This window comes from Pinus tabuliformis, chromosome 5_1 (genome assembly GCF_031772625.1).
Source record: "Pinus tabuliformis cultivar Carrire ecotype Pingquan chromosome 5_1, CPIR1, whole genome shotgun sequence".
NCBI classification, from domain to species: Eukaryota; Viridiplantae; Streptophyta; class Pinopsida; order Pinales; family Pinaceae; genus Pinus; species Pinus tabuliformis.
In genome coordinates this window covers 927,162,861-927,187,385 of record NC_142305.1, presented here as the reverse complement: position 1 = coordinate 927,187,385, position 24,525 = coordinate 927,162,861, and the positions used below count along the sequence as shown (strand labels likewise).

Below are 24,525 nucleotides of genomic sequence, written 5' to 3'. Positions count from 1 at the left end.
TGCAAGGGGTTGTTGGTTGTCGACTGAGGACCATGATGGAGAAAAATTTTCTCCTAGGGATATCACCCACAAAGTCGTGGGTAACATCTCTCTCTCTCCTAACTCACACTTCCTTCTCTTTTCTCTCTACTCCAAGAGTGTAAGTTCCCTCCTTGGGTCGAATTTCTTTTTCTTGTGGCCCCCACATTCCACTAGAGCTATGATTTTCCCTTTTTCTCCTAAGTCCCAATGCCAGAATTGACTCCTCTTCCAAAAATCGTCACAAATACAGAAAATCAAAATTGGGGATATTACATTCTTCAATTAATTGTTGTTAATTAATCGTTTTCCCTAAGTTAGACTTAGGAAAAAATTAATTATTGATTAATTAACTTGATTAATGCATTTCTAGGTGGATTTTCCTGAAACTTTTTCTGGGTTCTGGAGTTCTAGTGTTTCTTAGCCTCTCTGACAAAAGTCGAGACTAGAACGCCATTAATGCTACAAAAACTAACACTCCCTCTTAGCGAAGAATGTGTTCTTCAATTGTCTCCATAACATCCTCCATACATGTTGTTGATGTCTGATAACTATGCCAACATGTACCTGCCCACCAACTACTGCACGACTTTGAAAATGTTGCATATGTGATGTTGCTAACACTGCACTGCATAATTGTACTACTGCCAACTCTGCCACGACACTACAAGCAACTAACACTCCCTCTCAAGTTGTTGTTGCTGTAACTGAGATCCAAAAACTTGAATATTGAAACCACTGTCCATATGCTGCAACTATCTCCTGAGTCTCTGACTGCTACTAGTCTTTGAACTGTCCACTGAGTCTGTTTGCACTATAATTGCACTGTGCTCCTCAACATCTGACTGCAACTAGTACTGCAATTGTCCCTCAAGAACTCACTGCATCAAGCTAACATTGATTTGTCTGCTACTGAGTACTGTGGGCCCCTGTAGAAAGGGTAATGATCCATGAGGATACTGCAGTTGTTGTTACTCTCCTATGGACCCTGCCCAATTCTGTGCGACTTTGGAGTCTATAACTCAATATCTCCCCACCTCTCTCCTGGGAGTATAGTTGCATACAAAGCAAAATCTTCCTCTAGCCTAGAGGACAATTGATCTATCTCTCCCAAAGTTGTTGCCTGCTCTTGCGTCTCCTTCTTTTCCTTCTTCCTCTGAGGACATTGGGTACTGTATTGACCAAACTCACCACACTTGAAGCATTTGATCTTTGACAGATCCTTCTTTTTCTTCTCAAATCCCTGTGAGCCTTATCCTTTATGTGCAATCATAAAGCATACATGATACATTATAATTTATTACATTATGATTAAATTGTCCAATGTCAATGCATAAACTATAAGTCTCTAAATTTACATCACATTTACTCATGAATGATCATACAATGAAAATAGCAATATCGGAAAATCCAAAATCAGGCTTTATTATATATCCAAATTTCAAAATCAACCTTTATTATATATATGAAGTTGCAAGTACAATAAAGACTATGACATTGCAAGTACTATAAAGACTAAAGACTAATCCTCATCAAAAATAGAAGCAAAAGCATGCTCAACAGTGGATGGTGGAGCTGAAGAAGGTGATTGGCCAATTCTACTTCTAGGCTCCTGGTCCCTGTTTCCAAAATTTGGGGGGGTCGTGTTTTGTACCCGTCATAGTTATTAGAATCGGACCAGTCGTCGAACTGGTAGACCATTCAGACCATGAACCGATCAGAACCAGACAGAAACTGATAAAAAAACCGGACCAAAAAAAACGATTGAGCAAAAATACATGAAAGATTCAAATTTTAAAGAAAAACATATGTATTCATGTGCATCCATATAAATTCAAACTATTTATACACAAATATGAAAAAAAATCTCATTTATATAGCAAGAGTGCATAAAATGATAATACCAAAAATAACACGGTGCAATGTATGTCTGAAATAAAATACATCAAGATACAGACTCTAAATGGCCTTTGATACATCAAACTACAATATTATTAGTACTAAATTACTAATCAGAATCAACATCCTCAACCTCCCCCTCATCTTCATCCTCAAAATTAGCAGTAGCAGACTAAGGATCTATAGTGGGATTTTGACTTGATTCCCCTGGCCCTGAAGGTGGAGTTGGAAGTGGGTCCAAGTCCATCCAAGAAAGATCTTCATTGTCAAATGTTGGTTCCTGGGTCTCCACAACCCACTTTGATGATGGATCAAAGTCATCCAAAGTTATGTTGCTTGATTCAGGTGTCTTGTTCAACAACTAGTTTCGCCTCAACCTAAGGTTGTACTAAACATAAGCCATGTCATTCAATCGTTTTTGCTCCAAACGGTTCCTCTTCTTGGTGTGTATTCGCTCAAAAACACTCCAATTTCGTTCACACACTGAAGCCCCAACTAAGAAAAATATTAAAAAAATCAAAAAATAATAATAAAATCACTTGAATGGGCCCCACACGAGTTGTTAGGTCGTTGCATCGAATCGGCCGATTTGGTAGTGGTTTAGCAAAAATGGTCGGTTCGATACTGAACCGGCCATTTTTGGTCCGTTGCACTAGTCTAAACTAGTTTAGGGTTGAAAATAGTCAGACCAGCCATTCCAAACCGGTTCGCTTCGGTCTTGATAACACTGGTACCCATACCCGTTTCGGAAATTCATACCCGAACAGACCATTTTCGGTCCGTTGCACCGGCCTAAACTAGTTTAGGGCTGAAATGGTCGGACCGGCCAATCCAAACCGGTTTGCTCCGGTTCTAATAACACTAGTACCTGTACCCGTTTCCCCGTATCGTGCAACTTAAGGGGTAAACCTCCTTTATTATATACTAAGGAGACCTAATCTTAGGATCATCAAATATTACATCGTATTCATTGTAAAAGGAGGTTTACCCCTCAAAGAGGACTATAATTATTGGTTTCTCATCATTTCTAATGTACAAGGTTCATAACAAATACCTAATACGAAACCTCACACACTTGTCACAATGTTTTGACTTGTGACCTTAACCTTACAATGGTAGTGATAAATGCTGCAAAAGTTTTTGTATGTACCCCTACTGACATGCAAGGTAACATGGTCAATTAACCAGCCAAGGCATTCCTTAATCACACCTTTGAAATTAATGACAAGTACAACAAATATATGTTGCCACATGTCTTTCACACGCCAATTCTTCCCTTAAGGCAGTGCAATAAACATGACGCGAGTCAAGGCCCCCTCACTCATGTTTGAGCTTGTAGGAATGCTAGTATGGGAAGGCTAAGGATTAATACAGCCCATGCAAGGTGGTATAATGGAGCATCTAACCTCTACGTTGTGGGAAGAATGTGAATAGTTTTGTTCAAATCGCCTTTGGTCATAATTATCCTCGATTCTCAAATCAAAGGTCAGCTCTAATATCACTTTATTTGTTCTTTATATGCTAGGTTTGATTTGTTTTCACTCTTCAGGGGTTGCTTATTAGCACACTGATCATTCCTTACCTCTGTCAATGTAGAACTTGTTACCGCTCAAACTAGCAAGGGGGCTAAAAGGGACTCCTAAAAGGACAACTACTAGATCAAGGGCAACAATGGAGACTTAGCCCACTATCACCTCAGCTAAGACTCCCTACTCTTTATGGATTTTCACCGATGGGAGGAGGCCTGGTATATGGAAAGTCACATGTGGAGGATGAATCAACCAATAGGTGTGAAGTGACCTTAATGGTCCTTTTCCTAAAAGGAGGTTAAGAATGGAGCTTGCTTGCTCTTCAAGCAAGGTACAAATCTTTCCAGGAGAAGGAGGTGGGGATTAAGGGCCAGGTTTAAGGAATGTGTCTTGTAAAGGAGTTTCCCAAACCCTAAAATCCTTATTGAACTTGATTTCCCAAGTGGTTCTTGAAGAATTAGCTTTTCAAAGGTATGGGACCACACAGGACCAAGTGGACCTAGGCTAGGTTAAGGGGAGGGAATTTAGAAACCAATGATGATCTTAACCCATACAAGGAATGGGAAAGGATAGAGGTGTCAAATTGATCCTACGAGGTACTAGCCTAGATAACACCAGGGCAAAATTTGATCTCAGAGCTAGGGCTTGGGATATCTCATAATCCCATTGTCAAAATTTCTTCAAATTTGGAGGAGACCTTGAGGACACACCAACGCAGTAGAGGATAGGGGATCGAAATTTTTCTATGGCTACTTTGTCGAGAAAATGATGCCCTAGGTGGCCCAGCGTGGCTAGACCTAGAATGAAGAGGGAAAGGTGAAGAAAAATGGTTCTTTGAGTGACCACCTATTGGTACACCAGTGCCTAATCCCTTGGGGAAAATGGAATCTAGGAGAATGATGAGAAAGGAATTCGTTTCTTGGTCAAGGAGGCCTCAAGGACTACTTCGCTTGGCTTCTAGGGCAAGAGGAAGTGACCTTAAAGCTTTATACTTCGCTTTGCAAAAAGAGATGGCATATCAAGATAAATTCAATGGTTGAATTATCTCTAGGAGATTTCATTCAACATACATGGCCCATACATTGAGAGATGCTATATAGAAACAATAATTCCACAATTGCGCAACTATGCAATGCAGCAATTAGCCCCAGTATAGCGAAAATACCATTCCAATGCATATGAAAAAGTAAAACAAGAATAGCATTAAATGTGTGCACTTACATGTAAGATAACATATCCAACCATCAACACATTTGCCAATAAAGAAGCTCCAAGATAAGAAAGTCCAATCCAAACATCAAAATTCATTCATCCTCCAAGAAAGAAATGCAAAATTCTCAAGAAAGAGAAAGATCCAATCCAAGTGACAATACAAAATGAATTCATGTCTCTCCTATTTATACACTCATTAGGAATTTGAATTACCTAATTTGAGCCTACACTAACCCATCAACTAAAAAAAATGTGCAAATAACTATCCTTTGGTGACAAGCCCACCAAACTAGCTCATAAATAAAATAATAAGCCTCTCTAGAGGTCGAATAATCAATAATGCATGGTGTTGGGCTCTCTAAGAGGCCTGATGAAGTCTGTAAGTGTCAAAATGATGAATTGGACTTCCAAAAGTAATGGACAAGGGGTTGGCCCCTTGTTCTCCACATAATAAACCTATGGTGCTCCCAATGGCTGTGAGGGCACACAAGTGACCTCATGGGTCTCCAAGTAAGTCAAAGATGCATGTAGACCATTTGTAAGGGCTCAGATGATGGTGTAAGTGATGCCACATCAACATACAAGTCCTAGGTCATCTGCCAAGTGCATGGTACAACTATGGGGTTGGTTGGGCAAAGGTGAACCAGGTGCATCTTCCTCGTCCAATAGGTGAATCTCGAGCAATCTCTGAACATCTCTGAGGATCCATGGAGTGTTGTCTACTACTATGGAGGCCCATGGCTCTCAACACACACCCTACATGTGCCAATGTAGCCCTCTGAAGGGTTAGGACCCCGTATAGGGAGACCAAACCCAAAATGGAGACCATCTGCAATCCTGCATAAGATCCAATGCGTCCCCTAGCCTTCCAGTACAACAAGTCATCAAAGTAAATAAAGTAAAATGGCTTACAAACCATGGACATCAAGTGGGCACTTCATAATGGCATGCCCTTCCATAGTGGGCTTTGGCATGTGCTAATGTCACTAAGCTCCAAATGGGGTTAACCAAGTATCCTATTAGGTGGTTTCTACTTTTAAGGGGATAGTATGTCCAAGGTACATCCTTTAAAGGGTGGTGGCATATGATAAAGAGATGAATGGAGTAGGGAATGAAAAGGGCAGCCCTGGGCCACATGTTGGGATACAAAGGTAGCTAATAAAAGGGAAGCCCACACTTGGGTATATAATGTATAAGAGGGAGCAATCGTGGTGTGTGAAGTGCCCTGGCTTTGATTTTTCCACCTTTTTTTATATGCCTTTTTCCTTTTATGAATTTTCTTTAATTAACTGCTCAGTGCTCAAGGGATAAGAGCATGATGTGTAGGATATAGCAATGGATACCCCTTTTAAGGTAGGGTGGTTCAAATGCCCACCAGTGGTTGGGACAATGATGGGTTCCTGAATGATAAAGGAGGTTCATCCAGGGCCCATAGGAACCAGGGTGATGGCCATGATGATGGGGTAGAGCTCATGTATTGGCTTTTTCCCACGTGCTAAATGTGTTTGCCCCGGTCATATTTTGCATTTTGTGGTACGTCTTCCTGTTGAATGTGGCCAATTATGCTTTTACTTTTCTTTTCAGTTGCATCAACCTCCGGGGCACCATTCCAGGCCTAACCCAAGATGTGGGCAAGGGGAGAGGGAAGGCTAACCCCATGTGGACCCAATGGAGGAATATGGACCCAGATGGGAGAAATGATGGATGGGGTTATAATCTTAGTCACCGGATACGGCGTATTTAATCCATAAAATTCGAAGTTCGCCGTATTTCAAGCTCATTCGAATTTGTTCGTTCCAGTTCGCCGTATTTCATGCCGTATTCGAATTTCATGGCGTATTCGAATTTCTGTCGATTAAATTCGCCATTAAAATCGTTGAAATTCGTTTAGATGCGTTAAAATTCGTTTTTTTCGCGCCGCGGGTATGGGTGTTGCTGTTTTAGCTTAGGTTTCCGTTTCATTGGTTTCGTTGTTGTTTTCATTGCCGCCGCAGACGCACGACAGAGACTACAGTCTACAAGACACTGAGACAGAGACTACGACGGGCTCGGGTTTCGTTGACGGTTGTTTACGTTTTCATTGCCGCCGCAGACGCCATAGACTCTACACCTTGAAGGCTTAACAAAAACATATAATATATTTTTTAATATAACCCACTTTCGTTTTCCTCATATTCTCAATAATATATAATGATGATTATACAATTAAACAATTATATTCATCAAGTTATTATTTTTTAAAATTATATATTTAATTTTACTAAATACATTATGTATATTTTAATGGTTTTATCATTATAATAAGTATATGACTATGAAATGCATTTTACCTGAAACCACGATTTGAATGATTTTTTCTCTCCATTTATGATTTAATATTCTTTTAACAATTTTTCTTATAACATTTAAGATAACATAATGAATTTCCAAAATATATATTTGAATTATATATCATTTAATTCAAAATTATTATTATTCATTTTAAACATGTATGAATCTAAATGTATTTTAATGCTCAATCTATTATATATTGAGGAGTAGTGAATTCTAAGTACAAGTAGTAATTTTGAATACAAAGTATTGTAAAAGATTAGTATAAGATGTAAACTAATTGTAAATTTGACATTCATATATACAATTTTTAATTTGGAATATAAAAACATTTAATATTGAAGTAAGAGGCATACAATTTCTATATGTCGAATTTTATGTCGAATTTTATCGACAAAATTTGAGTTGCCGAACTTTATTCGAATTTCAAGGTCCTCGAACTCGAACCTGGTGACTTAGGTTATAATGAGTGGAAACGGGGCACAATATATGAATGAGGGAGCGGGACCACGCAACCAAAATCAGGGTTTCCCATGAAATACCATCCCTAAAGCCAAATGGTCAGTAAAAGAGATCCCACGGAACTATAATCCAAGGTTAACATCCAAAAGGGGTCTAGGGGACAAGAGCACAAACATAGCCCATTCTTTCCGCCCCATTAATCCATGCCCAGACGTGTTCATGATAAGCACACTACAATACTCAATCACCAAATGACAAGGCATACCTTTAGGTTCGGGAGGCCCACCTTCAAAAATACGATCACGGGAGATGGGTGAGGGACCACATGGTTGGCTCAGGTGGCGGAGAAGTGGCATAATGAGCTAGTTGGTCGCTAGAAGGGGCTGTTGGTTGCCGACTGAGGACCATCTTGGAGAAAAAAATTCTCCTAGGGATATCACCCACAAAATGGTGGGTAACAGAACTGATCTTGAATATCTAGAAGGGTGTTTTGGGTAAACAATTGGTGAGTGTCCAAAGCACCATATTTTGCTCTCTAGTAGCAGATGTCTAAATTTTGACTCTCGTTTGCATGAATATTAAAGATTTTCTTGAGCACAGTGTCAAGTTCATGTTTGTGGGTCTATAGCAGTGTTCCACAGGGACCCATCCCCCAATGTGGGGGGTCGCACTCCCCATATTTCCCACACTCACACGATGGGAGGGCGCCTCAAGAAACATGGAGATATGTTTTACCAATGTGGAGGATGTGTTTCTCCATAAGAGGTGCTTCTAGGTGTCCCCTGACAAAAAGGGGACATCTAGGCACACCCCCCCTGCCCCCCACACCAACCAACCAAAACTTTTTCCTATAAAAGCTTAAAAAACAAAAAAATAAAAGCGGGAATGGGGGAAAATATTGGGCAAAATATATATAATAAAATTATAAAACAAGATATTTAAACCAAAAAAAAACCTCACTTTCACTTTTATTTACCTTTTATGCACTTTCACTTATTGATGCTCATTTTATTTTCAATGTTCATTGTCCATTGTTAATTTTCAGTTTTAACTTTTCAGTCTTGACTCTAGATGTGGATGACCTCAGATCGAGTCTTTAACTTGTCACTCTAACTATTTTTGAGATTCAGTAACTTCAATTTACTATTTCAGACTTTGGTATCTACTATTTTTCTTAGTACTAGTTAGATTTTAGAATGATGAATTTAAATCTATGTATCAGTATTTTATTGTTTCTGCTTCAATTATGCTTTTTGAATCAATGTATTTCATCATTGAATTTAAATCTGAATCATGTTTATATCATTTACAAATTTGAATTTAGTACTATTTTACTGTTTACTATTTAGTGTTTGCATTGCAGAATGATGAATTTGCATGGGATGAATTGCTATTGTTGGGATTTTATCATTAGTATTATTATTTTTATATTTTTAGAGATGGGGACCACTATGATAGGGACTCGGGACGGCCCCCGAGTTTCCCAAAAATTTCAGGGTGCTTCCACACATCCCCCATGTGCAACTTTATCAAGAATCTGGTGGAGAATTTGGAACAAAGATGCACAGTTTGTGGCTTCCAACCAGTGGATGCCTGACCAAGGGGAACATAAATGAGGACACAGTGATCCAGCTTATTGAAAATATGCAAATAGGGGAGCAGGATTCAGTGCACACTGCCATTAGCCTGAAAGAGGCCACAAGTCATCACACCTTCCACTAGTTTATGTTTTTCAATTTTATCAGTGTATTGGGTATCCTTTATAGATTATATAGTGGCAATAAAAAATGGGAAATTTTGCCAATAGACATATGTAAACTCTGTATGTTGTATTGGACTCATGCGAACAGCTTGAACTGTGAAGACATTATGTATGCTTTACTAGTGCTGTTAGCATCACTACAGCCATTTTTGATAATATAAATTACCCTATTTCTGAATTGAGGCTTCTGTGATTTGAAATGATTTAAGCTTCTTCCTGATCCATCATATTAATGGATCCAGAAGAAGAAGCTCATACCGTATTTCTGTTAAAAAAGGAAAAAAAAATGAGACCATTGTTTCATGCAAAAACCTGAACCGTGGTAAGAAAGCACTGTCAATTTTCTCTGTGAGCTTCTGTGCTGCTATCATTTCCTTAGAGGAATCTCTGCAAACAAAGACCAGAATTTAATGAATATGTGAGTGGAAGTCAAAAGAAACACAATGGAACACATCAATGTTGTCATTTCAATACTTACAATTTTGGCAATGGTGCTTTAACTGAATACAGAGCACACGGCCTATTGTAACAGTATCTCATTCCTAACTTTCTGGGGTTTTGGGAATCACCAGCATCTACTGACCATCCAACAAAAACTAGATACCCAGAATTATTAGTGGAAACATGTGGTGCCCACACCACTTGTCCAACACTTAAATTGTCCGGGATGCCTTCAACAACCTGCACAGTCCCACTGTCACTGAAAAGGTTAATCATTTGAGACGTGTGATAAAGAACATACACAAATACACCATCCCCAATACATACAAAAGATAACAGAGTTAAAACCTTTTAATGTTGACAACAAATAGAGCTGGTCTCCTTTTTCCTGAGTAGGTTTCCCCCCAATCCTCCAACCAATCTCCTTGACCTTTCCAACTTCCTGGCTCCTTTTCACCTGAACTTACTGGCTTGCACCCAGAACTGCTAAATATAGGTTGAGGAGTTGCTGGTTCCTCTGCAATATAAGCTATACAAGTCTCATCTGAACTCCATGAAACACCTTCAAACCTATTTTAACAAAAAGAAGCAGAAAGTTGGAAATGTTTAGGCATTAAATCTTAATGCAACTGCATTTCAGAAAATAATTCCATCTTTGATCTAACTGATTATCTAATGCTGAATATGCCCATGATACAGGCAAAAGACTGTAGTTTTTGCTACCTGAAATAACAGTTGGTGATTCATTAAAAATATAAACAAGAAAATGATTGATCATTGAAACAATCAATTACCATCCATCTGTATACAAAGGACCATGCACTGACGGAGGAACAAATATCTCTTTTCGCAACTGACCAGGACCCCAAATTTCAAGTTGTACTGGAGGAGATGCATCTTTTGAGCTGGATTCCCCATTTCGAACAACAAGGACATTCAAACCTGAAGGTGAAGGAACAACCAGTGAGGCACCCGTTTGTTCAACAGGAAAAGGTGACCAGTGGCAGTTAACAGGGTTGTCAACCTCCTCTGGGATGTGTGCAGAAAGGAAAAAGGTTCTCTTTTTATTTGCTGGAATATTCATCTGGCTCATAGATATCATTGTTTGCACGCCATCACCTGTGAAATCATGCAGCCCATAGAAACAATAAAAAAGAATCGAAAAATCAGACTAGCTTGTATGCCCATGTGCAGTTTAAAAAATAGAAAAAGGATATCATACTAGTATGATAGTGACTGACACAAACTTAACCATCAAGCCTGTTTATACAAGTTATAGGATGTAGGACTGAGAAGATGCCAACCTTTCTTGTGTATGCATTTGTAATTTAAGTACAAAAGTACAATGGAACCGTTATGTGTGGTTATATTTGGGATGATAAGAGTAGCAAATCATAAAGATTCAATAAAAGAATAGCAAGGATGAAACAACACAACACAATAAAATGTTAAGAAAACTGAGGACTCAAACTTTGGCATAAAAAGGTAACAAGAACCAAGGACAAAGTTCAAACACAAAGGGATGGGTAAGAGAACCGTACATAAGCCAGACTGAGAAACCCATGCTTTCTCAATGCTTGGAATTTCATAAAATTCCTGAAGCAACTTTGCCTGACGATCATACTCCCTCTCAGTGACTCCACCAGACTGATCCTTCTCTGTAGCAGCCATCTGCATCAATGAATCAACAGGAACTGCTGGCTTTCCACTGAACACAAAAAAATAAACGAGTTATTGGAATTTGCAACAGATATCCAAACGAAAAAATAATAACCTAACATTGACAAAGGAAAAGACAAAACTACACTTCAAAAAGACATACCAATATTATTTCCCTACAAAATACTAGGATCTATGCCTATTATTAGTAGTTTGTGAAAACTTAGATTTAAGACTGCATTCCTCTCCATAGCTCGTTAGACGGGGATATCCCTTGACCCCTTATTTGTTTGGAGATAATGGTCATATTTAGGATTCAGGCATATTAGGACCATTTTTCTGATGATCAATCTGGAAAGAAACATATAATAAGAGCATTTTTCACAATATGTTTCTTCCAGATTGATCATTTGCTTATTTTCCACAATAAAAGCATTTAATTATTTTTCTACTTTTACTTGAGCAGGAAGAGTTATCTCCATCATTCTCTTCCCAATGTTTGCTAGCCAAGAGCATTTTTCAATGATCAATCTGGGAAAAAACATGCTAATGTGGCTGAACAAGAGGAGAAATATTTCTATATGTTATGTCCAGAAATAAGGATTCAAAGAGCGGTAAGCTTGATCGGTATGTTGATCTAAGAGCATCTAGACATTCTACTAACAGTATTGATTGTTATGCTAATTTTGTACAGGATAAATCTAATAATGATTATGTTGTGTTGAGCGGCAGAGAAGAATACAAGGTTAGATGAAAGGGAAATGTCATAATTTAGCTAATAGGTAAAAAGGTGATGATTAAATATGTCTATTATGTTCCTTGTCTGGAGAAAAATCTACTTTCAAATAGTAGTATAATGAAGCATAATAGTAGTATAACGAAGCATAGCCCACACATACATATAAATTTCAGCAACAATGGTATTATTTTTTTATAAGAATGGCAAAATGATGGTTGATATGGGTGTGGCACTGAGAACAGGATTTATTCCGGTTGCTAGACATTGAGAATGCAGGGCTAGTTCAGCATATATATGGTTGTGACTTCACTAAAAACGCAACCGTAATACTTATGCCTAAGAGGTGTGACAGAGCTCAAGAAACCAAGCCTAGATGACGTTGCTGCTGAAACAAGTCAAAGAAGAGAAGGAAAACCACAGGTATATTATGCATTATCTGCTCTAATTCATAAGAAAAAGACCTCAAGAAGGGAGAAAATGAAGTGGCAAAGAAGAAGAACCTCGAGGAGGGCGAAGATGATGGATCATGGATGGTGCTTCCTCAAGAAGCAAAAACAAAAACTCGATATATTGGACCGACAAGATGTGGATAAGGTGAATTCAGTGAACAAGGCAAGTTCTATGTCAATGGTGGAAAGGCTAACTATTCAACTAACAGTGGCCTCTCATCCAATTGATGAGTCAATGATCAGATGGAAAGATGGGGGGAATAGATTCTACTTCATCAACCTTGCTGAATATAGATCATTTCCAATTGCTATTTTGAATATCTTATCTTGTGGACTTCAAACATCTTGCTTCTCCAAAGACTTTGTCTTTCGAGCATGCAAAATGACCATTATGAGAGGATGTTGAAGCTAATGGTCAAATTTAAAACTTAGACATATTAGAACTTATACTACATGTAATAATAAAGTCACATTAATAGATGTAATAATGAAACATTTAATATAGTAATTAGTGTAGTGGTTATTAAGTAGGGTATTTGGGAGTTATGTAATGTATTCCTCTTCTCCTACTATGTAATGAAATGAGACACTGCATCATCTAAAAGAATTAACCAATCCACTCTTTCTCATTCCTGTGTATTCTTGTCCACGTACATGAGTGTAAAATATTACATATTTATGTCTGAAGAGCTAATGCAGTTTAAAACTTATACTACATATAATAATAAAGTCTCATTAATAAAGCGATGTAATGATGAGACATTTAATATAGTAATTAATGTAGTGGTTATTAGTCAGGTATTTGGGAATTATGTAATGTCTTCATCTTCTCCTACTATGTAATGAGACACTGCATCATCTAAATGAATGAATCAATCCACTCTTTCACATTCATGTGTATATTTGTCCAAGTACATGCGTTCAAAATCTCACATATTTATATATCTTGAGAGCTGATGCACTTGGTCACTCATTGTAGCAACAAATGCACAAGGAAAGATTTGAAGAATTCAAATTCATGGGAATTCATATTCCTGGGGATAAGAAGTTTATTAAAATTGTCAAGTCTACCGAAACTGAAAAACACCCCAATTTCTAGTTTCTTTGTGTCAGGTCCTAGGAATCTAAAACCATTACAGAACATCCTAAAAGAAGAGTGCTACTTTTAACTTTTACTATTAAGTTTTTACAGTTAATGAAAGTAAAAATTTAAGTTCTTAAAGTTAATGAAAGTAGATATTTACCATTAAGTTCTTACAGTTAATTAAGAAAATATTTAAGTTCTTACAATTAATTTAGTTCTTACAGTTAATGATAGTAGATCTTTACCATTAAGTGCTTACATTTAATGAAAGTAGATATTTACATTCATTAACTGTAAAAAAATAAGATGTCGTACATGCTTCAAAACAGGATATCTACAAGATTCATGCCCTCTGGCAAAAAAGCCCTCAAAAAGGAAAAAGGGGCAGGCCCATAAAACAAAAGGCTTACAGTCCTTTGACCCTTTTCCTCCAGAGGAAAAAGATGGAGTAACTAAGGAGGATTTTTCAAAACAGGAAGATTTGAGTACTCAAGAACTTGATTGACAACCACTGTTCATACAAAGTAATTTAGAAGCCACACCAATCCTTGAATCAAAAAAAAATGAAGAGATGGTCGGAAAAGAGGAGGAGATTGTGGGTACAAAGAGAGTTCATGTTTTGGAAAGTTCATAATCCGACAAAGAACCCCCACCTATGGTGACCATGAATGACTTGGCAATGGTTCCGATTTAACCTCCTTCAACAGTTTGGCAGAAGGTCCAAAGGAAGAAAGGAAAGAAAGATAAATTAAGTGATTATTATAACACTTAATTTTCTCTAATGTACTTTTATTTTTAGCTTTTACACTTTTGAGTCGAATGCTACTTATGCTGAATGCTTTAAGCATTTGCGGAAAGAATTTTGTTCCTTTTTAAAAGTTGCAGTAAAATTACGATTTTTTCCCGAGGAAAAACATCTATGGGCTACTCTCTATGGGGAATGCTGAAAATCATCACCAAGACCATTATCCATAATGCCATCAAATAAAAATCTTCTCTAGTTACCCCTAGAAGTGAGGGGGTAAAAACAACAAAGAGAGCAATGTGCTAGTTATTTAGTAATGTTAAATTTTTAATACCAAGCCAAATTTATTTATACCTCAACAATTTTAATTCCCAAAAAATTATTAAATAAAATTGAAATTGTTGTAAAAATAAAATCATTGATATTTGGTCCTAGGGGGGCAGCTCAATTGGTGATTGAAGTAATGTGAAATCTATGAAAACTAAGAGATCCAAGGTTCAAACCCCCCTGGTTGTGACCCAGTTTATGGAGAGGAAGACAGGTCATAGACCCCCAGATGTTTACTAGCAATTACTTGTCACACGGGCTGCTAGGTTCCTTTGGGATACAAAAAAAGGATATCACTAATCTTTACACCCACAGCAGGTGAAGGATCCCGCCACTTGTCACAATAATAAATATGGTATCAAGCATGAACGTCCACATGAACTAGCCTCCACTTCAAACAGAGTCCGGCAATCCTAGTTTAAATGCTCAAGTGTTGTGAGCCTTTATGCACCTTTGGCCATCATACACAGCCTACACTCGCTAGATAATGATTTCCCTCTATCATCATTCCCATGGCAGAGAAATCTGTCATGGCACATGGGTTTCCTCTTTTAGCTACCTCTCTGACCTCTGCAAGCCGCTATGAAATTCACTTTGTATCATCAGCAATGCTTGTTTGTGGCTATCATGCTTGGTCTTCTTCTCATTATGGTGCATTCCCAAGTTGGCTCGACCTTGGGTCTATATTGGTTCTCTCAAAGATAGCATATTTGCGTCTCCATCCATGTTTCATTGGTCGTTGCTCCATTCCCTGTCTTTGCATGGAGGCTCGGAGACTTTCTCTGGCCTTCACGACTAACTCTCATGATACGCCTCTCCCACTGGGTTCTATGCTTTGTATCGATTCGCAGACTTCTTTGATGGGGTTTCCAAATTGCTTTCGTTCTCTCATGGAAAAGAAATGGTTTCTCCCCTCATTTTTTGGCATCAGCTACATAATTGGCATGGATTGTTATGGAATTATCAATCCATGGCTTGCAATCCATAAAGGCTTATTTGCAGGGTTAAACTTATTGATGCTCTTCCAGTGGCATGTTCCCCTCAATTGGCCTCTTGTAAGCTCCCAGCAGATGAGGAATATCACATTAATTGTTGGCATAAGGCAATGGAGGAAGTCTTAGACTACAGAAAACGAGCTTGAATCTTCAGGTTGAAACACATATGCAGCTTTCAAGCCAAAGCTCATGTCCTGTTGTTGTTTATGGTCTATCGTTGTTTATGGCGCATCGTTGTCAGTGGTTCGTCAACGTTGTTTGTGGTTTGCGGAAGATGCTTGTGGTCAATTGGCATTGCTTCCTTGGGTGGCTCATCATACATGGCTCAAAGAATGCATTATCCAGGTCACTATGTCGTGATAGTACCTGTTTTAACTATATAAATAATTTCTTTTTGTATATCTGAGAATGGGAGTTTTCCTTTTAAGTACATGTGGCTCAGTAGATCAGAGCACTTGTATTTGCAATTGCTTGACACACTGGAAGGAGTTGGGCAGTGTTTTTTTCTATTAGTTGCACTGATCAAGTATAGTATATGTAATCTTAAGTTGCTTAATCTATGCTACTAGGCTTGTTTCCTGGCGGGCAGACCAGTAGCACATCGAATTATCACTTGTATTGCCAATATTAGATAATGAAAAGTAGAACTTCACACAAAAAAAAAAAAAAAAAATCATTGATATTTAACTTCTAAAATAAAATATTTGTAGCGGAAAAATAAAAGCAGAGAGAACAATCACCTTACAACAGTAAGTATACACTCATAACAATTTTCCTTCATTAAAATACTCGAGAAAATCTAGGCCTAGACCCACAAAGAAAAATGCAATGTTAGAACCTGTAACTCGGCCCAAGGAATTCGACACACCAAAAAATTGGCCTCCTAAAGAACTCATGCCTGGAGAAACTCAACCTCTAGCACCAGCGAATTGGCCCACTCATTTCTACTCGTTCAACCTCTATGTACTTAAGAAAAATCGACCCACTGGATAAATTGGCCTCTCCACAACTCAACCTCTCAATTTCCTGAACTCAACCTCCTAGAAATACTCCTGAAACTTTCTTGCACTCTTCCTCCCTTCTCTTCAGTCTCGCTGAGCCTCTCGCTCTAGAGAAAATATCTTCCTCCACTTTTGTGTCTTCACCTCTCTCTTAGACTTATTTTATAACTTCATTAAGCCAAATTCCTAACCCTAATCTCCTAGGTGATTAAAATTCGAGATTAGATCTCGCCTCACTTCAAATCAATGGTTGAGATCATATCTAAGTCACTTAAATAATTTTATCCTTTATCCTTAATACTTTGGCTTAATAGTCCACAATAATTAATTGACTTTAATTATTGTACTTTTCCTAAGTTAGACTTAGGAAATAAGTCATAAATCACTTACTCCACCAAGCAAGCACCTAAAGAGGAAATCAACCATCTCCTACATGTTAACACACCAAGCTAGTGTAGAAGACCTTCCAAAGCTACCAAGAACTTCAACGATCAATTGAGAAAATGGAACATCCACTAAGTAGAACAATTAAATCCAACAAACGAATCAAACAACGAGAGAGAGAGAGAGAGAGAGACTCATATAAGAACACAATGCGGGTCTTCAAAGGACTTCATTAATTATAGTGGTGCAACCAAAATTCTAATTACAAAATTCTCTATGAAAACATTGGAAAGATTTTCAATAGGACTTTATTACAAAGTGGAATAATCCACAATTCCAATTACGAAGGCTTAGAAAATTTTGAAGGTGCACATTACATCCCAAATCACAAAATTGACTCCATAAGGAGTGATATCAAACTTTGATCCAAAATCCACAAGATGTTAGGAAGAAAATGTCAAAAGGGAGGTTGCAAGAACACTAGAAGATAAACACACTCTGAGAAAAGGCAATTTCAATGATCAAATGCAACAATGAAGATAGATTAGACTTGATTAGATGTCTTTTTTTTCAATGGATTCATTTGGTTGGTGATCCAACTAATGTCTAACATGGCAGTCACTTTACCTGGTCTCAATTATCACTTGGTTGAATGCACCACACCATCTCTTCAACACCCATGTTGACAAGAGCGAGCCACTTTCTAGATAAGTCATTGCTCCATGAGCACTATTCACAACGGCTGTGATCAAAGTACTAAAATAATGCAAGACAAAGACAATAGAGAATGATGAGGATGAAACTCATTTTAACCAAATCATGGGAATATCTCACAATATTAACTCCAAGATCTCTTGTTTTAATGGTGCAATGACCTCCAAGGATATTTCCATTTAATTCTTCACCAACCCATAAGTACATCATGACTATCCATCTAATCGACATCAAGTTTAATTGTGATAATTTGATGGGGGACTTTCACATCGTTAAATGAATCTCCAGCCTCGACAAGGACTGTCGAGATGTTCAAATCAGATGGTCCTTGATTCTCCAGGTTTTAAGAGCTTTGGTTTAATGTGTAAAGACCTCGAGATGCAATCTCCATTGTCGACCATCCTCAAATTGGAAGGTTTTCGGAATTTCAGGTGAGCTCTTGAAGAAATTCCCCAGAAATCCCAACTTAAGATGGAAATTATTGGATAGCTACTTATTATATGAAGCACCCCCAATCCACTGTACGCATCGACATGGCAAGACCCTGACCATTAGATCTATTACAAGGCAATCTGCCTCCACATCAACTCACCGCATGTCTAGATGACAAGCATTAATATATTTGATCCAATCGCTATGTGTAATTAAGGGCCGCTCCCCAAACTTATCAACAAAACTTTCCAAGAATGGACGTTGCCCCTTGATCTACCTAGATCAAAAGGACAGCAAGCCATCGGAATCAGGATTAGGATCATATTCTATTAGTTGGTTTACATTAATTCCACGGTTATCAGGATCAAGCTTCGTTCTCTTCGTCATAAGATTAAACATCAAGACTAAGCCTTCAGTTGACTATGCCACGCGCCACCATGGAAGCATGCCTCTCCACACCTTTGTTTTTTTCGACGACGGTGAGGAAATATAATTTTATATCCCCTCCCCACGAGTCCGTAAGAACAACTTGAAGTGAAAATTTAATAAGATAATGTAATTCTCGCAATCCATGAAACAGAGTTAGTAACATTTCAACATCTACATTTCCCTTCTGTAAGAGTGTGGAGATGGAGATGAAAATTGCATTGGCAACGAAGAGTTGGTGACAGTTCAGTATCTATATTTACTTACATGGCCAGCGAACGAGGACGAGAAAGGAATGAGAATCGCTGTTGTACTTGACAATTGTGCGAATGCCGCTGCAAAGGCAAATGAAACTGTGAAGATATGTATGAACACCCTGCTGCTGCTGCCGCCACTGCCAGTTCCAGTCCCAAACCCAATCCCATAAACTTCTTTCTAATATCCCAAAAAAACCCTATTACCCTTTCAAACTTCCAAATTTGTCATGGACATTGCAACATGCAAGATTCTGTCTTCAATAATTTACTTCGTCATGTTCAATCATAATAAATTATTCCGTTCTTTATCTTCATTTAACCAGAGAAAATGTGAATGTGAATGGGATTCCGCAAACACGGTAATAATAAATTATCCCGTTCTTTATCTTCTTTTTCTTTATTCCGTTCTTTATCTTCAACCAATGGAGAAAATGTGATTGGGATTCCAAAAACAGGATTATTGATTGATATTAAACTAGTACAAGTATAATAGGGGGTGAGTGGGTTAAAAATATGTGTTTTACGGAAGCTACAATCTATTTGCTTTTTTCTGTTCCATAAGTTATCTGAACGTTTAAAATAATCTTTCCTTTTTTCTTTTTTCTTTTTTAATCACGGATTTTTTTCATTTATGTTTTTTTGGGATTAGACAAACTTTAAAGATGTTTTAAATATGAATTTTTTTAATAAAATAAAAATTAGTTTTAAATATGAATTTTTTTTCCTAAATTTTACTAATTAAACTACTATAATAATTTTGACCCCGGCTCTAATGTCAAACTAGTCATTGGTCTAGTTAGCTGTTGGAGGCTCCGCTCAGACTATTTAGCATGCTAAGCTGGATCTGTTTCTTCAACTTGTCCTGACGATGAACCACACTAGACAAATGGTACTCCATGTGATTTTCGCTGAAAAATCTCTCACAATCATGAATTTTTTTAATAAAATAAAACTTTATTTTTATTAGGTTATACATGTTTATTTTAGGAATTTAATTTAATTATTAATAATTTATTAAGTTGATAGTAAAGATATAATTTTGATAAAATATGTTAAAATATTTTTAACAATAGTTATTCTATATTAAAAATTAAACTTTATTTCCAAAATCCAAATTATTATATATTTTTAATAAATTTATTTCAAATTAATTAATTAAATATAATATCATATTAACATGTGTCATATTGGATATATGATGTTGATGATGGTTAACGTTCACTGAGACCAAACTTTGGTCTATCATACCTAAAGAAACAATTTTTTTAGTTTGATTTAAGATTTTATTTCTATGCTCAAAAAGCTTGGAGAGAAATCTCCCAAGCTCACTATAATTTTGACATCGTAAAAGGCTAGGAAGGTTAGTGTTGCGACAAAGATTATGAAACTGAGATCTAATGTGGTTGTACGCGGGGCACTCTAAGAGGAAGTGGTTTTCATCTTCAATGTTCCTATTATCATAGAGAGGCAGATTCTTTCCATCCATGGTGTTTTAGGAACTGTCCAACAATCTGTTTCACTATGGAGCTCATGAGAGTTCGTTCTAATCTTCACTATATTAATTTTCTTCTTTGAGCTAACTAAAACAAAGAGATACTTTTGATCTTTTAGGGTGGGGTTGATGACCCTCTTATAATAACTTAATTTTCTTTTAGCCGCTAAATCTTTCTCACACCACATTTTTTCTTTGAACTTAGAAGTAACAATATTTTTAATGTTATTAATGTTTTGCAATGCATCATTCTTGTTGATCTCCCAATGGTTTAACCAGGGCCTCGTGTCTTTATACCACCCCCATTTGAGCCTTAGTTGGTTTTGGCTAGAATTTAAAGCTAGCTTGGGAAGTCTATGATCTCATATGTTATTGAGCTTGTGCTTGTACAACGGAAGCCTAGCCATAGCTAGGCTTTCAGTAGGGGAAAGACCTACTTCTATAAAGAGAATAGGGTAGGGTGTATTGCTTTTAATTTTCAGGTTATACGTTATAAAGCGCTTCTGGATTTGCTCAATCTTTCTCCAGGATTCTCTAGAGATGCTACAACCCAAACCTCACATCCATATAAGATAACAGGAGTTACTAAAGTTTCAAAGAGGAACCCTTTTTTATGCCACATTACGAGGTTTGTCGTTTTACAAATATTTTCAAGACCAAAGTAAGCTTTCCACCCCCCATTAATCCTTTTCTCAATGCTATAGTTCCAGTTGAGCTTGTGATGAATATCAATTCCTAGGTACTTGTAAGAATACACTTCCTCCAAGTTATTATTGTCATACATAAAATTAGTGTAGGTGTCCTTCTTGGATTTGATAATCATAACTTTTGTTTTGTCGGTGTTAACAGTCATAACCATGGTAAAGCAGAAATCCTTAAGAAGCCTAAGTTGCTTATCAAGATCAGATGGACACCTTGCGAGGAGAACAATATTGTCGGCATGGAGAAGAAGGATGACAACTAACCCAGCTAAGATCGTGCTAGCACATCCCGCTTCCTCTAAATAACCCTTGAGCTTGTCAATGTAAATGCCAAATAGGGTAGGGAAGAGGGGGCAACCTTGTTTAACTATGATATTACACTTAATATCTTTCGACCAACCCTCATTGCTCTTTAGCTTGGCAATTACATTCTCGTATAATCTAATAGCAGCAGCGCTCAACTCGAAAGGAACCTTTAGCTCTTCTAATCTATTCCAAAGGTTGTTTTTAGGAACCATATCGAAAACCTTTCTAAAGTCCTCAAAGCAACAAAAGGGATTGGATTTATCATTACGACATTCCTCCACAATGATCCTAAGCGTAACGAGGTGGTCTGATGTTGAGTGATGCCTTCTGAAACCCGCTTGGCCTTTAGCCCACTTACCTTCACTTTCAAGCCATATGCTCAACTTCTTTTCCAAAATACTACAATATAACTTAGCGAAGAGAGGGATGATCATAATTGTCCGATAATTAGAGGGGTTATTTGTATCCCCATTTTTGAAGGGGATATTGATAGGTCATGGTATATTGTTTCTCAAAGAAACCCAACAAGCTACAAGTGAACATTTAGGGGTGTACAGTCTCATGTATGGTCCCAGAGAACTTTGGATCTCTCAATTTCCACAAATTTAATATTACTTCTATTACCACTTAAATTATCGGGGACAATTTCTTAAAAATATTATTACATGTGTTTTTGATATACATAATAATAATAATTTAAAATAAAATTGTAATTTAATTCATTTTATAAAAAAATTAAAGTCTTGTCTAAGTATCATAAGTTTTTGAAAATTTTGTGGGACATCTTGTTAGGAAAAAATTAGTCAAATCTTGACTTTTGTTCTTTGAAATGGGTTTTTTACTACATATATAAATTCAGCTCTCCAAGAAAACCCTAATGCACTCCAATTGTGGAAAACTCATAACTCAAATTTCGAACAAATATCTGTTAAATTCTAGTGAAAAATATGAAAAAAAACCATCCAAAACATTAACAAATAAACTACTAATTTTTAAGCTAAAAACTTTTTCTATTATGAGATTTATCTTCCTAACACAGTTCAAATTCATCATCCCGGACAGAATCTCGAACATATATCTCTCCTCTCCAATTAACACTGCACTCTCCTCTCTTTTTGAGGCCACCGCCCTCTTTTTAACAGGGTAAGCATTCCTTTGCACGGTAATGTGCAAAATGTATTATGGAAAAATGTTTTAACCTTATCCTGTAACTAAATTAATATTTAAGTATACCATCTTATTCCAAAATCCATATAAATTCATTAATTATGATTAGAGGCCGCTGTTAATTGGTTCGCTGATAAAAAGGGTTTGTTGACTGGTAAATAGGAACTCATACAACGGCCCTACATGCCATATACATCTTCGTTTCTATTGGAAGGAAGAGGTTGAGGCGTGGTTATTATAGATTTAACGAAAAATAGGACTTGAAATATAAAAACAGGCTTTCTAGGTGCGGTTATTACAGTTTTAACAGCGAGGAGAATTTGAAATAAAACAATGGGCATAGATTGGGATAATGAAGAACAGGACTGAAATTTGCTGCAGTAATCATTGTCATGTAACTCGGCGAAGACGGCTGCCGTTGAAAAGCAGTATTCAATTTTGACTGTATGTTATTCGTACTGTGAATGCTGTGATCATTATCAATGAAGAACAGGGATGAAATCTGGTATGTCTTGTCTTTGCAGTTTGGTTTTCTTCTCATCATCTTCTTTTCTGTCCAGGATGCCTTTTGTGGGTGGAGCAAGCATTCTTCTTCTCGGAGATCGTTGTTCATCATTTCTTGCTGGTTTTTGTGGACTTGGAGGAATGATCACATCTTCAATGGTTCGGGAATCCCTCTTCAGGCCATTATTCAGCGAATTCAGGCTTGTCATGAATTTTTTTGTCAAGATGTCTGATCGCCAATTCCTCTGCAATGCGCAGCTATTTGCCTGAAATATCATTTTAGCATCGTTTTTCCTTTTCTTCTTATTATGCTGGTATCTCCTCTTCAATTTTTGGATCTCTGCTTTTTGGTCGATCTGTCTGTTCCTTTCTATGGGTTATATGTATTGTAATCAATATGTGGATTATCTCCTTTTGTTACTGGGTCTTGTTTGGGACAATTTCGGGCCTTGTGGGCCATTTTGAGGTGATGTATAGGTCTCCCTCTTTTTGCTTCTGATATGGAGTCTTCGGACTATATGTAAATGAGTCTTTTTCAAATCTTAGGGGGTTTCTCTATCTGCTGAATCTGCAGCTATATGTATGGAGGATTTTTATATTTCCTTAATATAAATCTATACTGGGAAAAACAAGGATGAAATCTCTAACTATGTGAAAAGCAGTATTCAATTTTGACTGTATGTTATTCGTACTGTGAATGCTGTGATCATTATCAATGAAGAAAAGGTATGAAATCTCAACTATGTGCAGATGACAAATTGTTCCAGCAATTCTTGTCTTTTAACTGCTGAAAAGCGGTACTCAATTCTGACTGTATGTTATTCGATTTGTTAATGTTGCGATCATTATCAGAGAAATCCAGAAGAAGCTCCGGAAAATATAATTCCTCGGGGGCCTTGTCTTCTGTCAAGCCCATGGTCATATCAGCAAAACATGAAAGTATTTAGGGGTTTACACATCGTAGTCCACAATTCCTTCAAATGATGCAGAATTGCACTGCTGGGAGCCATTGTCCTTTTCTTCATCATTTGGGTTTGAGGACTGATACACTATTCTAGGTAGAAGCGCAGCACAAGGGAGAAGCCAAATTCAGATGAATTTCAGATCATAAAACAAGAGCTTCTCGTCCTCCTTTTCGTTGAAAATAGCATCCAGAAAATCACTTGATTTCTGTCTTAATTAAAGGAGTGAAATTGAGAGCATGTTTTATTTATTTTTTAATTATATGGTGAATCGGTAACTGTTAGTGCTAATCTATGGGAGACCCAGGTCAATCCTCGTAGCTGCCACTATAACACCAAGAGTAACTGCCAATGCTAATCGGTAACTGTCAATGCTAATCGGTAACTGTCAGTGCTAATCTATGGGATACCACACTTTAAAATAAGAGAATTCCTAAAAATTAGGATAAGTTATGATGCAGTTAATTAATGCGTTGAAGTGGAAGGGAGTTATTTGTCTTCTAGTGCGAGTATATTATTTGTTTCAA

At 37.2% G+C, this 24,525-nt stretch overlaps 1 protein-coding gene across 1 annotated transcript in view; it reads right to left on the bottom strand.

The window, feature by feature from the left end:
• Positions 1–19,212, bottom strand: part of LOC149167821 (acylamino-acid-releasing enzyme 1-like) — a 275,851-nt gene extending 256,639 nt beyond the window's left edge. The window contains exons 1-6 of the mRNA XM_089430600.1: positions 18,877–19,212; positions 11,196–11,362; positions 10,449–10,773; positions 10,003–10,224; positions 9,692–9,907; positions 9,526–9,600 (exon numbers count right to left, since the gene is read on the bottom strand). Coding sequence (XP_089286726.1) covers positions 9,526–9,600; positions 9,692–9,907; positions 10,003–10,224; positions 10,449–10,773; positions 11,196–11,362; positions 18,877–19,034 — 1,163 coding nt within the window. The 5' untranslated portion in view covers positions 19,035–19,212. The remainder of the gene's footprint in view (positions 1–9,525; positions 9,601–9,691; positions 9,908–10,002; positions 10,225–10,448; positions 10,774–11,195; positions 11,363–18,876) is intronic.
• Positions 19,213–24,525: the final 5,313 nt, after the last annotated feature.